At 48.2% G+C, this 15,273-nt stretch overlaps 2 protein-coding genes across 2 annotated transcripts in view; both read right to left on the reverse strand.

The window, feature by feature from the left end:
- Positions 1-3,480, reverse strand: part of Orai2 (ORAI calcium release-activated calcium modulator 2) — a 24,996-nt gene extending 21,516 nt beyond the window's left edge. The window contains exon 1 of the mRNA XM_042686521.1: positions 3,473-3,480. The gene's annotated coding sequence lies outside the window, so the exon portion shown is untranslated. The remainder of the gene's footprint in view (positions 1-3,472) is intronic.
- Positions 1-10,997, reverse strand: part of Prkrip1 (PRKR interacting protein 1) — a 19,123-nt gene extending 8,126 nt beyond the window's left edge. Inside the window, exons 1-5 of the mRNA XM_042686524.1 lie at positions 10,776-10,997; positions 9,987-10,065; positions 8,388-8,488; positions 7,894-7,979; positions 5,506-5,573 (exon numbers count right to left, since the gene is read on the reverse strand). Of these exons, the coding sequence (XP_042542458.1) occupies positions 5,506-5,573; positions 7,894-7,979; positions 8,388-8,488; positions 9,987-10,065; positions 10,776-10,901 (460 nt within the window). The 5' untranslated portion in view covers positions 10,902-10,997. The remainder of the gene's footprint in view (positions 1-5,505; positions 5,574-7,893; positions 7,980-8,387; positions 8,489-9,986; positions 10,066-10,775) is intronic.
- Between the last annotated feature and the right edge of the window lie 4,276 nt (positions 10,998-15,273).

Consider the following 15,273-nt stretch of genomic DNA (forward strand, 5'->3'; position numbering starts at 1 on the left):
GGATCGAAGTTCAAAGCCAGCCCGGGCAGGAAAGTCTGTGAGACTCTTATCTCTAATAAACCACTAGAAAAAACCAGAAGTGGCACTGTAGCTCAAGCGGTAGAGCGCTTGCCTTGAGCTGAAGAGCACAGGGACAGTGCCCAAGCCTAGAGTTCAAGCCCCACGACCAACCAAAACAAAACAAAACAAAAAAAACCCCCAAGTTCAGTGCTGTGGGATTTTTAGGAACAAAAACTGACTTGTGGATATGGGATTTATTTATGTGCTATGGGTGGGGTTACGGGTTACTGTTGAACAATTTTTAAGTCTGTATTATGTTTAAAAATATTAATGACTTAAAAGTTTAAATTAAAAATTTTTTTTGGGGGGGGGGGTCTGGTCGTGGGGCCTGAACTCTGGGCCTGGGTGCTGTCCCTCAGCTCTTCAGCTCAAGGCTAGTGCTCTACCACTTGAGCCACAGCGCCACTTCCGGCTTTTTTCTTTTTTTTTTTTTCTTTTTGCTTATGTGGTGCTGAGGAATCAAACCCAGGGCCTCAGGCATGCAAGGCAAGCGCTCTACCACTGAGCCACCTTCCCAGCCCAAATTTTTAATTTTTTTTTTTTTTTTTTTTTTGTCGGTCGTGGGGCTTGAACTCTGGGCCTGGGCGCTGTCCCTCAGTTCTTCAACTCAAGGCGAGCACTCTACCACTTGAGCTACAGCACCACTTCCCAAATTTTTAATTTTTATATGTGGAATTTCTTCCTATTGACTATGGGGGAAGCTCAAATGGCGTCTTTTTTGTGCTGTTAACTATATATTATATACTTTGGAAGAAGAAGAAAAAAAAAGAAATGGGGCAAAGAAATGGGAAGTATAAAGAAGAATCCAGTGGGATTTTCAGAACTTTTCAGAACACGACAATTGGAATAAAAATCTCTCTGGATGAGATCAGTAGCTACCCAGTGTGACAGAGAGACAAAAGAAAAGGACAGGGCAGAGCTGGGCACAGGGGTTCACAGCATTAATCCCAGCTACGCAGGCTGAGATTTGATAACTGCTATTGGAGCCAGTCAACAGGAAAGTTCCTGAGACTCTTATCTTCTCCAATTAAGCACCAGAAAATCTGGAAAGCAGAGCTGTGGCTCACCATACAGCACTAGCCTTGAGCAAGAAAGCTCAAGAACAGTGCCCAGGCCCTGAGTTCAAAAGGACTGGCAATAAAGAAATAAAAATAGGCTGGGTCTGATGGCCATGTCTATAAGCCCAGCTACTAAGAAGGATCAGAAGGATTATATTTGAAGCCAGCCTGGGCAAATTTAGCAAGATTCCATCTCGACAAGCCAGGCTCTGTGGTACATACTTGTACTCCCAGCTCCATAAGAGACTGTAGGTTCATTTGTCTCTGAAGCTGGGCTGGGCAAACTATAAGACCTTATCTCAGAGTTGGCAAAGTGACTCAGTAGTAGAGTGCTTGCCTTGCATGTATGGGGCCCTGGGTTCGAGTTCTCAGCACCACATAAGCAGAAAAAGCCAAAATAGTGCTGTGGCTCAAGTGGTAGAGCGCTAGCCTTGAGCTGAAGAGCTAAGGGACAGCGCCCACGCCCAGAGTTCAGTCCCCATTACCAACCAAAAAAGAAAAAAAAAAAAAGACCTTATCTGAAAAAGTTAAAGCAAAAAAAGTTCTGGGAGTGATTCAAGTGACAGAGCGCCTACACAAGGCCCCACAAATCAATTAGAGCAACGCAGCATAAGTTATTTAAAACTTATGAATTATTTGTCTGTGGAGTTTCCTATTTGAAATTGGAGGGTGAGAGCCCACTGAAAAGTTTTGACAACCTGAAACTTTAGAAAGTGAAAGCTGGGCCAGGAGCCAGTGGCTCACACCTGTAATCCTAGCTACTCAGGAGGCTGAGATCTGAGGATCGCAGTTCAAAGCCAGCCCGGGCAGGAAAGTCTGAGACTCTTATCTCCAATAAACCACTGAGAAAACTGGAAGTGGCGCTGTGGCTCAAGTGGTAGAATGCTCGCCTTGAGCTGAAGATCTGAGGGACAGCGCCCAGGCCCAGAGTTCAAGACCCACAACCAACAACAAAAAAAGAAGAAAAAAAAAAGGAAGTGAAAGCTGGGATTTGCAAGAGGACTGCGGTACAAACAGTCTTACAGCAGGCAGGACAGGGAGGCAGGCTGCAAGCCAGAGGCTGGAGGAGGAACAGTGCTGCAAGGTGCACTGGGCGGTGCCGAGGGAGGCCCTCGTCCTGAGGGGAATGGCACCAGAGGGATCCTGGAACATGAGGGATGCCTGGCTGACATGTTAGACTGATGCACACAGGACAGCTCTGCGCTAGCGCGCGTGTGTGTGTGTGTGTGTGTGTGTGTGTGTGTGTGTCTAGAGCCACCACGTGCCAGTTCCAGGCGGACTGAAGACACAGCATGTACACAGCTATGCTATGTGCTACAAAAAGACTGAACATGATGACCAGGATGTGGCTAAAGGAACAGTGCTTGCCCCCATGTTCCAACCTCAGGATCGTGTAGACACTGAGGCCACACTTCCAGTGCGAAGTAATCAACAAGTTATGACTTAAGGGATGGAAGCACTTCCAAAATGGCTCCAGCAGACACCCTAAAAATCTCCACAGAAGCAACTAGACTGCTCATCACCTTTGTAATAGTTTAAAAAAACAGGTACACAAGAGAAAAAAATCTAAAAAACAAAAAGCAAGTAGAACATTGAGAAAAGTTGGAAAAATATCAGCTTTTCCAGGTCAGGCACGGTAGCTCATGCCTGTAATCCCAGCTAACAAGGCACTGGTAATAAGGACAACTGCAGTTTAAGGCCAGCGTGGACAAGAGTTAGCAACACCCATGTCAACAAATAAGCTAGGTGTCAGGACGTGCATGTGAGGACTCTGTGGCAGCAGCTACATGGGAGGCTGCAAAAACCTGAGACTTGATCTAAAAAAAAAACCCTGAAAGCAAAAGAGGTGTGGTTCAAGTGGTACAGAGTACTGTACAGCCAGTGCAAGCCCTAAGTTCTAATGCCAGTACTGCCCTCTGCCTCCACCCAAAAGACCTATCCAAAACTGTGGAAAGGCTTATTGGACTAGATAAGAATGCCAGAACCTTGGTGGCTCACACCTGCAATCCCAGCTACTCAGAAGGCTGAGATCTAAGGACTGTGGTTCAAAGCCAGCCTTGCAGGAAAGGCCATCAGACTCTTATCTCCAATTAGCCACCAAAATCCAGAAGTGGCGCTTTGGCTCAAGTGGTAAAGCGCTTGCCTTGAGCTGAAGAGCTCAGGGACAGCACCCAGGCTCAGAGTTCAAGCCTTACAACAGACTAAAAAAAAATAAATTTGGACCTGAGTGCTGTCTCTCAGCTCTTCAGCTTGAGCCAGAGCGCCACTTCCGGCTTTTTTCTGCTTATGTGGTGCTGAGGAATTGAACTCAGGGCCTCATGCATGGCAAGGCAAGCACCCTACCACTGAGCCACCTTCCCAGCCCCACTCTTAGCATTTTTAAAACTTGTACTTCTACCCTTGTCCTCTTTCCACTTCTGTGGGGGCCTCAAACGAGGGGTTCCAGCACCACAGTGACCACTGAGGGAGGCAGTGCAGGCTGAGAGCATCTCAAAAGCCCATGCAGAGCACTGTCCCCAAGTGACCTGGCTGCCACTCCTGAGGAACTTTTGGCAGGGCTGCTCTGCCTGACCTGACTCCGGGCTCCTGGTGTGTGAACAGCCTGCTACCCAGGGGGTTGTCACAAACCATCTGGCCAACCTTTCACCATGGCAGCTGCTGTAGGCAGCACAGATAACAAAGGAATTGGAGAAAGAACAGGCACTCGGGAAGGCCACAGGCAGGCTGGTGTAGGACACGCAGTGCGCATGCCTGAGGAAGGCCCACACAGCCCCCATTCCCTGCACTGCCCTACAGGCCTCTGAGCAGGTAGGCAGGGAAGGCAGGGCTGACAGCATGAGCCGGCGCACACGAGAGCCCCAAGCAGAGGCCGTTTAAGGTAAAACATAAGCAAAGCCAGAGACGCGTGTGGCTGCACAGAGTCAGGGCATGTGATTCACAAAACATACAACAGCAAGAATGCTAACACACAGGAAAACAATCCTGGAGGAGGGGGCCAAGGAACCCCACTTCCTAACAAGGCGGGGAATCTACATGATGCGGCAGGCGGCCGCTATGCAGTACTCAGTGGGGCAGAGGCCAGGCCAGGGCAGTTCATGGAGGTCAGTTTATGACAATGTCCTGAGGAAAGGGGACAGCTGCTTCTGGAAGGGGGCTTCAGGTGCCCATGAAAGGCTGGTGGCCCTGCACGAAAACTACAGCTGTCTACCCAGGAACTGAACCTGCCATACTATACAATGCTGCTGTCACTTGATCCTCTCTGGCAGGAGCCCCTCTTACCCCCAGGCCGTGCCAGCCTGGGATGGGCAGTGTCAGGCAGGATCAGCAGCCCTGCCATCCCCCACTCTCCCTTCAGTGTAGGGGGCCACGTGTCCAGCGCTCGGTTCCCAGCAATTCCTGGTGCTTTTGACAATTGTTTCCACTCATCTACCTTGGGCAACGGCGCAGACAGCAGTAACCTGGTGCAGAAGGACGAGCTATGGACGAGTGTTTGCTCTTCACTTAAAAGGACAGACCAGGCAAACACCACCTCTCTGTTCTTTCCAGTTTTTGTATTTGAGACAGTCTTACTCTGTAGTCTCAGGCTGGCTTCCAACTTACAATCTCCCTGCTCAGTCTCCTGAGTGCCAGGATCACAGCCATCGATTCTTCAGAGAGACGTTGGCTGGCACTGAGCCCTTCTCAGGAAGGCTGTAAGGGAGTGCAGTGAGCCACTGGCTTTCAAGAGACACTTGCCAATCAGTATTTTTTTTTTTCTATAAGAAAAGTAAACTAACTATACACACGCACACTCGTATTTGTCATGGGCTTGAACTCAGGGCCTAGGTGCTGTCCTGAGCTTTTGACTCAAGGCGAGTGCTCTACTACTTTGAGCCATAGCACTGCATCTGGTTTTCTGGTGACTAACTGGAGGTAAGAGTCTCTTGCCCAGGCTGGCTTTGAACTCAGATCTCAACCTCCTGAGTAGCTAGTATTACAGGAATGAGCCGCTGGTGCTTGGCTGAGTTGGTTTCTTTTACATGACGAGGCATCTGGAGGTGGGTGGCAGCCCGGTAGGCTGGTCTCTGGGCTGAGAATGTGCAATGACTGCCACAGCCATCACACAAGTCTGTGTTCAGAGAAAGGATCAATGCCTGCCTGCTATCCTTGCATTCCTGGGGCTGAGCAGGGAGATTGCCAAGTTTGAGGCCGACCTGGGCTACAGATTAAGACCCTATCTCAAAATAAATACAAAAATCCGAAAGAAGGGAGAGGTAGCATTTGCCAGTCTGGCTTTCGGTCTCTGGCAGTGAACCCCTCCCGCACTCTGCTCCCCACCTCAGTGCTGACAGCCCAGTACCCAACCAACACCAACAAATGTGCCCCCCAGAATGAGGACACCACTCACCTTCCACTTGTTTCTTCTGGTCAAGTTTCATCTTCTTTGCCAGTAATTTCTTCTCTTTTAATTTTTGGCTACAAATATAAAATACACATTGAATTTGAAACTATTTTATTGTATATTTTAGGAGACAAACACCTACATCTTAAGATTTTAACAGAACAAATACTTTTTCATTGTTCTGCTTCTCAACATTAGCAAGCTGTCTTATGAGTCAAGATCAAAACTATGGGCTGGAATGGTGGTGCACACTTGTAAGCCCAGCGACACCAAAGGTAGAGGCAGGACTGAGTTCAAAGCCAACTTGGGAGCTGGATGCTGATGGCTCAGGCCTATAATCCTAGTTACTCAGGAGGCTGAGATCTGAGGATCACAGTTTGAAGCTAGCCTGGGTAGGGAAGTCTATGACACTCTTTATCTCCACTTAAGCACCAAAAAGCTAGAAGTAGAGCTGTGGCATAAGTGGTAGAGTGCTAGCTTTGAGCATAAAAGGTCAGGGACAGTGCCCAGATCTTGAGATCAAGTCCCAGGACTGGCACAAAAACAAAACAGAATCCAGAGGGGCTCAGGGGAGCTGAAATGTTAAGTGCTGGCCTCATATATGCAATGTCCCAAATTCAAATCCTGGAATGATGAGGTTATCTCAGAAATGATGGCATGTGTTTCTCACTCCACATCTTGTAGGGGCTGTTTTTAAATTCCTGCTGTTAGCTTTCAAAAAGGATTTTTTACTTAAAATAGGTGCACAGGTTGGGGGTAGAGCATAGTGGTAAAGCACTTGCCTAGCATATATAAAGCCTTGGGTTTGAGACCCAGAACCAAAAATAAAATTCCCTCAGGGCTTTAGCAAGGCATAGCAGGACCTGTAATCCTAGCATCTAGAGCATAAATTTGAGGCCAGCCTTCAAAAGGGAACCTTACTGCATTGTAAACTTGTTCATCCACTCTGGAAAGAAGTATGGAGGTTCCTCAAAAGACTACACATAGAGCTCCCCTATGACCCAGCAATCCCACTTCTGGGCATTTGCCTAAATGATCACAAAAAAAGTCCACACTAAAGCTACCAGCACAACTATGTTTACTGCACTATTCACCACAGCTAAGATATGGAACCAACCCAGATGCCCCTCAGTAAACGAATGGATCAAAAAAATATGGTGTGTGTGTGTGTCTGTGTGTGTGTGTGTGTGTGTGTGTGTGTAATATATATATATGTGTATAATATATATATATATATAACACACACACATACAATGGAATTTTATGCTTCCATCAGAAAGAATGACACCGCCCCATTTGTTAGGAAATGGAAAGACTTGGAAAAAATCATATTAAGTGAAGTAAGCCAGACCCAAAGAAATATAGGTACCATGGTTTCCCTCATTTGCAATAATCAGTATACGTCTAGGATAATTTTACCAGATGAGCAGAAAAGCTCAAAAGCTATGTACATATAAGATGATGCTAAGTGAAATGAACTCCAAGATAGGGACACAAAAGGTCTTTCTTTGTATTTGTTATTTTTTAATGTACTATGTGATTTTTTGTTGTTTCCTTTGTATATTCATCCCCCTATGGTATATCCCCTGTTGTCACTGTACTTGATTTTGGTACCCTGCATCTTCTATATACATTTGACTAATTTGGAGAGGGGAAGGGGAATAACAAAATGCTGAAAAAGGACACAGGATGACCCATTGCAACAATGATACCCCCAAGACAGTATACTGGAAATGAACTTTACAACTTTGGGAATGGGGCGGGGGGAAGGGGGGCAGTGCGCAGCGGCGTGGAGGAGTAAGGGAAGTGAGGGAGGGAGGGAAGGGATAGTGGGAGAACAACAAGGGAAGGGGTAACAATGCTAGACAAGAAATGTGCTCATTGCCTTACTCATGTAACTCTAATCTCTCTGTATAGCATCTTTACATTAAAATAAAATTAAAAATTGAGGCCAGCCTGGATTACACAGCAAGACTCTGCCTTGAGAAAACAGAGGAAAAAGCCTCCTGTAAGCAAATGTGTGAATGCACACACATACCCTGATGCTCTGTAGACCTGAAGGAAGCACTGGGCCACCCAACTCTTGACTTCTAGTTGTTGACAACTAACAAAATTAAGTCTCTTACACCCACAACCCTGGCAGGAGCACAGGTGAACTTTTTTTTTTTTTTTTTTTTGAGTTGGAGGTCTATGCTGCCTAGGCTGGTCTTGAACTCATGAGCTCCAGCAATCCTCCCGCCTCAGCCTCCTAAGCAGTTGGGACCACAGACATGAGGGACCACAGGCATGTGCCCCACATGTGGCTGCAGGGGAACTCTGAGTAGGCTGGGTCATCATCCCCACTCCCATTCCCTGCTGGAGGTCCCATTGCTCCAGGACACCATGCTATCTTACCGCTTTCGCCGGCGCTTTGCAGTCTGTTCCTCGGCAGCTATCTTATTCTTTTCCAGCCGCTTCTGGAACTCTGCATCTAATTTTTGCTGCAAAAAGCCACAGCATTTAAGACAGACACACAAGGAAGCCTCTGGCCCACAGCCCTCTCCCTGCTGTGAGTCTGTAGTGGCTGCTCAGTGGAGAAGGCAGACCACAGGAAACCGCCCAGCCCCACCAACATCTCTTCCAGCACATTTCTAAAGACTGGGTGGGGCTGGGAAAGTGGCTCAGTGGTAGAGTGCTTGCCTAGCATGGATGAAGCTCTGAGTTTGATTTTTCAGTACCACATAAACAGAAAAAGCCAGAAGTGGCGCTGTGGCTCAAGTTGAGCAAAAGAAGCTCAGGAACAGCACCCAGGCCCTGAGTTAAGCCTCAAGGCTGGCCAAAAAAAAAAAAGAAGAAGACTGGATGTGTGCACTGCCCAACTGCAGGTATTCCAGCAAATGCTCACTGACCTTCTCGGCCATGGCGTCCATGTAGTCCTGCCGCTGGTACTCTCTACGGCGAAGATGCCTGTACACGTGGAACTCTCCACTGCCTGCCCCAGCACTGGAACCTGGAACCAAAACAATCCCAAGAACAGGTGAAATCCAGTTCCCAGCACAGGCCACACTTGACCAAAAGATACTAAGGCCAAAGCTGAAAAATGAAAGGGACTATGCCTGTCTGCTTTCAAGTGTATCCCGAGGCAAGGATAGTGCCAGGCACACTGTAGGTATCATGAAATCACGTGTTACATGACTCTTATGATGAAGTCATCAAAATTTCACGCTAAGCCAGGTGGGGAGGCTCATGCCTACATTTCCAGTATTCATGAGGAAGAGACAGCATGATCATGAGTTCTTACTCAGCCTGCGTTATCTAGTGAGACTCTGTTTCAAAACAAACCAAAAAAAAGGCCAGGTGCTGGAAATGGAGCTCTAACCTTGAGCAAAAAAGCTCAGGGGCTGGTGGCTCACATCTATAATCCTACTCAGGAGGCTGTGATCTGAGGCTCACAGTTCAAAGCCAGCCCAGGCAGGAACGTCCATGAGACTCTTATCTCCAGATAACTACCAGAAAACTGGAAGTGGTGCTGTGGCTAAAGTCATAGAGTGCTAGTCTTGAGCAGAAAAGCTCAGGGACAGCACCAAAGCCCAAAGTTCAAGACTCATGACTGGCAAAAAAAAAAAGCTCAGGACAGGGCTCAGGACCTGAGTTCAAGCTCCAGGACCAGCACCAGAAAAGGAAAGAAGGAAGGGAGGGAGGAAGGAAGTCTTTTCTCCATGACTTCACATTTAATACACTCCTAACAAGTCGAAAAGATATCCAGGATATCTTCAATGAAGAGGGAGTTACAATAATACTACATTTAGAACTATATTTTTGTAAAACGTTGTTCTTTATATGAGCAGTTTTCATTTACAGATTTGTTTTGAGTGGAATGATGGTATAATTGTGTATGCCTCTACTTATTTCTAGTTACAATTAGCATAATTTACATCCATAATCCAATAAAATAATACCCCCCCTTTGGTGGTACTGGGGTCTAAACTCAGGGCCTTAGCATTGCTGGGCAGGTGCTCTTACTATTAAGTCAAACCTCCAGCCTTTTCTTGCACTATTTTTGAGCTAGTACCTGGGTGTACATCTGCACTGTAATGAGCCTATTGTAGGCTTCACGTGGTAGCATGAGTCTCTAGCACCCGGCAACATTTCCATTTAGGGAATACACAAGGTATTACTTTTAATATGGAAGGAAGAGCTATAATGCCAAACTCTACACAACTATTTTGCTGTTCTCACAACAAAATAGTAGCTCACACCTGTAATCCTACTCAGGAAGCTGAGATCTAAGGATCTTGATTCCAAGCCAGCAGGAGCAAGAAAATCCAGAGACTTTTATCTCCAATTAATCATCAAAGAGCTGGCAGTGGTTGAAGTGGTAAAGCACCAGCCTTGAAGGGAAAAAAAAAAAAGCTAAGGGACAAACCCAGGCCTCAGGTTCAAACCCCAGTACCAGTAACACCCACACACTTAAAGTTATATTTTTACACATAAACAATGGCCATTACCCATTACATCACGAACAAATTCTGGGGGAGGTCTTGGTGCCCATTCACTCATTTTTTCTGGAATTGGAACAGCTTTGTCCTACAACAGTCCAAACAGGAAAGCACTTGTAAGGATAAACCTGCTAACCAAAGACTATGGAGGGCTGCTTTGCTCCTCAGAGCTGGAACTGATCCCAACACCCTCTGTGTTGGCTTTGCTTCATCCTGAACACTCTACACTTTCCAAATGTACGTTATTTTTTAGGTTAGAAATTTCCAAATCTTTCACACTTCTAAAGCCAATCTTTTCCAGTCAAAGGTGTAAGATCTTTTTTCAGCTGTTTTTACGATCTAGGTAATTCAGGCCCAGTCGGGAGTCGCTGGGCAGAGAAGGATTTGCACTAAGTGTCTACTCAGAGTAGAGAATACTTTTTTGCTAACCTAAAGGTTCTATCTTCAGTCAAATACTTTTGTTCAAAGAAAGCTAAACTAGGAACGGCCGTGGAGCCGGGCGTGGTGGTGCACACCTGTAATCCCAGCTCCAAGAGTCAGGAGCATCCACTTTAACCACCCCATCTCAGGAAACAACAGAATTGACAGGTTCTAGCGGCTCTACAGCACCAATAGGCAGCTTGCCTGGGCTCTGCACCAAGGGGAGACGTGGAGCTCACAAGCTCTGGGGAGAAAGTTAGGGTACTGGTCCTGAGTTCCTAAATGTGGTGGCGGGAAAGCGGGGTCCTGAGCACTCGAGAAACGCAGGCGCCCAGCGGCAGGCCTCGAACGGGCCGTGAAGCCCCAGCTTCTTCTCACCGGGTTTTTCATGAGCCGCTCCAGCTTGAGCTTCTGCTCTTCCGCCGCGCTCTTGGGGATGACGAGCGCCTGCGGCTCCTTCTTGGGTCTTGGTGGTCGCACGGAAGCGGCTGCGGAGCTCGCCATGACAGCTGCCCACCGGCTCCACCGGAGGAGCGCGACTGCAAAAGCGGCGCGCGCTTCTGACGTCAGACCGGCGCGAGCTCCGGGAACGCACGCGCACTCCGGGCACGCGGAGGGGGCTGGGCCGAAGCCGGGTGCTGAATATTCATGAGCCTGAGGCCCGAGCAGTTTGTTTTGATCCGAACTGCCGGTTCTAGTTCCTGCTTCTCAGCCAATCAGAGCGGGCCTAGCGCTCGCGTCACCAGCGTCACCAGCGGCCTTTCCCGCCGCAGCGGCCGGCTTCGTGGCCGGCGGATCTCCCTCTTCCCGCTTGCATGCTTGCATTTCTGACAGTCTCGTGTGTGTGTGTGTGTGTGTGTGTGTGTGTGTGTGTGTGTGTGTGTGTGTGTCCCCGTGCGCGCCTGGGACTTGAGCTCAGGGCCTCGGTCTTATACCTTATTTTTTGTCCAAGGCTGGTGCTCTACTACTTGACCCATTTCTACTTTTGGCTTTTTGATGAATAGTTGGAGATAAAGAGCCTCGTGGGCTTTTCGGGCTTGCTTCAGACCTGTCTTCAGATCTCAGCTTCCTGAGCAGCTAGGATTACAGGTGTGAGCCTCCAGCGCCCAGATCTCTCCTCACCCCCTCCCGCCTTTCCTGGGGGCTTAAATAGCCTGGGCGCTGTCCTTGAGCTCTTTTACCCTAGGCTAGCTCTCTACCATTTGAGCCACAGCGCCATTTCTGGCTTTTTTTGTGTGTGATTAATTGGAGATAAGTCTCCGGGACATTCCTGCCCGGTCTTCGTTCGAATCTCCATCCTCTGATCTGTCTCGTGAGAAGCTAGGAGTCACCAGGTGCCCAGCTTTGCTTTGACATTTTTATCATCCCAATATATGCAGAAAATGAACTGAGGCCCATGTGGAATGTCATTAGCTCAAGTTTACCGTGACTCAAGTCCAGTGGTCTGCTCCCAGGTCTCTGAGGGCCTGAGCAACTGTATGGCTGATGGGTGGGTGGGACAAGACATTGGAGCTATTCACATGGTGCCTTCCCAGGCCTGAGAGCCCCAGAGATAAAAGGTTTTACCTACCCTGATCCTGAGAGTCATTTCTCCGCCCGCAGAGGGCAGTAAAGTCCCACCCTGAGGTCCAGTCCTTTAAGACTGGGCATTTCACTCCACCTACCTGGAGATCTGAGCTGGGCCCCTAAGGAGTAAGGTCTGTGTCCCTGCAAGACACCAGTGTGTTGGGGTCTGGCAGACCTAGTACTGAAACCTGGTGCCACCTATGGTGGTATTGGGGAGCAGCTTATTATGGTGGTTTCCTTACACCCAGGGTGGGCAAAGTTGCCCTTAACAATGCCAGTGTTGAAGTGATGTCTGAATGTATAGCACCCAGCATAGCACAAACATACTAGGTGTTTCCCAGGATGTGGGACTTTTTTTTTCTTTTTCTTTTTTTTTAGCCTGGAGTTTGCTCAGCTTGCTTGCTCCGCTGGCATTCTATCATGCCTTCACCCCACTCCCCTTTGTTTTCTTGCTGATTATTTTGGAGATGGAGTCCCTCAGATTTTTCTTACTGGATTGATCTTGAACTTCAATCCTCTAGACTTCAGTCACCTATGAGAGCCATCCAAACCCAACAATATCCCTAACCCCCCCCCCTTTTTTTTTTTTTTTTTGACTAGTGCTGGGGCTCGAATTCAGGGCCTTGAGCTCTCACTTGGCTTTTTTATTCTACCACCTGAGCCACACCTCCACTTCTGGCTTTTTGTTGGTTAAAGGGAGCTAAGGAACTCATGGACTTTTCCAGCCTGGGATGGCTTCAAACCATGATCCTCTGATCTCAGATTCCAGAGTAGGTAGGCTGACAGGTGTGAGCTTCCATCACCTGGAAATGTTATGAGCTTATTGTTGTGGGGGTCAAACTTGGGGCAGGGCACTGTCCCTGAGCTTTTCAGCACTCTACCACTTTGAGCCACAGCTCCACTTGCCATTTTCTTGTGATTAATTGGAGATAAAGAGTCTCACAGACTTTCCTGCTTGGGCTACCTTTTAACTACAATCTTCAGATCTCAGCCTCCTGAGGTAGCTAGAACTACAGGCATGAACCACCAGTGCCTGGCTTTTGTTTTTCCTGCCATTCCTGGGGCTTGAACTCAGGACCAGGGCACTGTCCTTGAGTTGCACCCTACCATTTGAACCAATGTGCCCCTTCCGGCTTTTTTTATGTGGTACTGAAGAACGGAACCCAGGGTTTCATGCATGCTAGGCAAGTACTCTGCCACTTAAGCCACATTCCCAGCCCTTATCTTGTTTTTTGTTTGTGTTGGTCATGGGGCTTGAACTCTGGGCCTGGGCGCTGTCCCTCAGTTCTTCAGCTCAAGGTGAGTGCTCTACCACTTGAGCCACAGCCCCACTTCCAGTTTTCTGTGTGGTTTACTGAAGATAAGAATCTCACGTACTTTTCCTGCTTGGGCTGGTTTTGAGCCACAATCCTCAGATCTCAGCCTCCTGAGTAGCTAGGATTACAGGTGTGAGCCACCAGCCCTTATCTTGTTTTTTGACACAGGGTATCAGCTACCTTTCTTCTGGCTGACCTTAAACTTGAGATACTTGCCAGGTGCTGGTGGCTCACTCCTGTAATCCTAGCTACTCAGGAGGCTGAGATCTCTGAGGATCACAGAAAACAGTCTGAGCAGGAAAGCATGAGAATCGGCTCCAATTAACCACCAAATAGTTGGACTGGCACACAATCATCTCAGCTCTGATTTTTGTTGAATTTAAGCTTCAACACCTGCATAATCTGGAGGCGTATTATTTATTTATTTGCCAGTTGTGAGGCCTGAACTCTGGGCCTAGGTGCTGCCCTCAGCTCTTCAGCTCAAGGCTAGCACTCTACCAGTTGAGCTACAGCTCCACTTCCGACTTTTTTGCTTATGTGGTGCTGAGGAATCAAATCCAGGGCCTCATGCATGCAAGGCAAGCACTCTACCACTAAGCCACCTTCCCAACCCTGGAGGTGTATTTTTAAATGTGCAAGTATATGAGGATTTTCTAGCTATTTCCTCTTGTTGTTAATTTCATTGCTCTTGATTTCTAGCTTATTTGAATTGTGGTAAAAGATGATCTGATTATTTCAATCCTTTGAAATGTGTTTAGAGACCAGTATATAACTTTTGTGAATGTTTCATGTCTACCCTGGATAGACATAATGAGTTTGAACTCAGGGCCTCGTTCTTGGCTAGCCAGCACTCTACTGCTTAAGTCTTACCCCAGCCTTTTTTCACTTGCCTTTAATTTTTCAGATAGGGTCTGAAGCTTTTGTTTGGGCTCGTCTCAAGCTGCAATCCTCCTATATCTACCTCCCAAGTAGCTGGGATTACAGGTGCCTATACCATACCCCATGTCAGTTCCTAATGCCAAATTCCCTGGCTGGGCACTCAGGACCCTCTCTACCTGCTGCACCTTACACCTGCTTCCTCTCACCCCACATCCATAGTGCCAGCATCATCATCCAGGGTGTGCCTGGTCCCAGGGCTTGGCCCAGCCCTCTGTCAACACCCATCACACTGCAATGGGCCTGCCTGGCTGCCTGCCTGGCTATCCCACAAACAGTCTGGCCTAGAGCCAGACATCGGAAACACTCATTGAGAAGCAACTGAGTCCACTTTGAAGATGCTGTTGCCATCTGCCTGGCTGCTGTGATTTCCCCAGAGTCTGGAATCGGGCTTTGTGGAAGCACCAGTAGGAGTGACAGGCCTGAAGGTCTTGCTTCCTTTCCACATACAATTCTTGCATGTCCCCTGAATTCAGATTCACTTTGGAACACTGATGGAACCGTGCCTGACTGCTGATCTTTTTTTTTTCAGTCATTGGGGCTTGAACTCTGCGCCTGGGCGCTGTCCCTGAGCTCTTCAACTCAAGGCAAGTGCTCTACCACTTGAACCACAGGACTACTTCCCCGTTTTCTGGTGGTTTATTGGAGATGAGTCTCATGGACTTTCCAGCCCAGGCTGGCTTTGAACCGAGATCCTTAGATCTCGGCCTCCTGAGTAATTAGGATTACAGGCGTGAGCCACTGGTGCCCAGCCCTGTCTCACTTTCTCATGTTCTGTGCCCCAAGGTCAGTACCCTGGCCTGCCTCCTTCCCATTCTGTTCTGAGGGAGTGAGCCCTCCGAGGGAGCCAGGGGAGTGGCCTCAGTCTTGGGGCTCTTGCTCAGCTAACTGGCTAGAGAGGACAAATCCTCGTGATCAGGACAGAAGGCATCACACAGGGCCCTGGCCAGCCTGTTTCTCTCCCCAGGTGCAGATGAGTAGGGGCTGGCACCAGGCCTGGCAAAGGCCAGCGTGGGTCAGAAGGGCTGCATCCATAGTGGAAGGAGAAATCCCAAGGG

Source organism: Dipodomys spectabilis, unplaced genomic scaffold, assembly GCF_019054845.1.
Source record: "Dipodomys spectabilis isolate Male_0828 unplaced genomic scaffold, ASM1905484v1 ptg000098l, whole genome shotgun sequence".
Lineage (NCBI taxonomy): Eukaryota > Metazoa > Chordata > Mammalia > Rodentia > Heteromyidae > Dipodomys > Dipodomys spectabilis.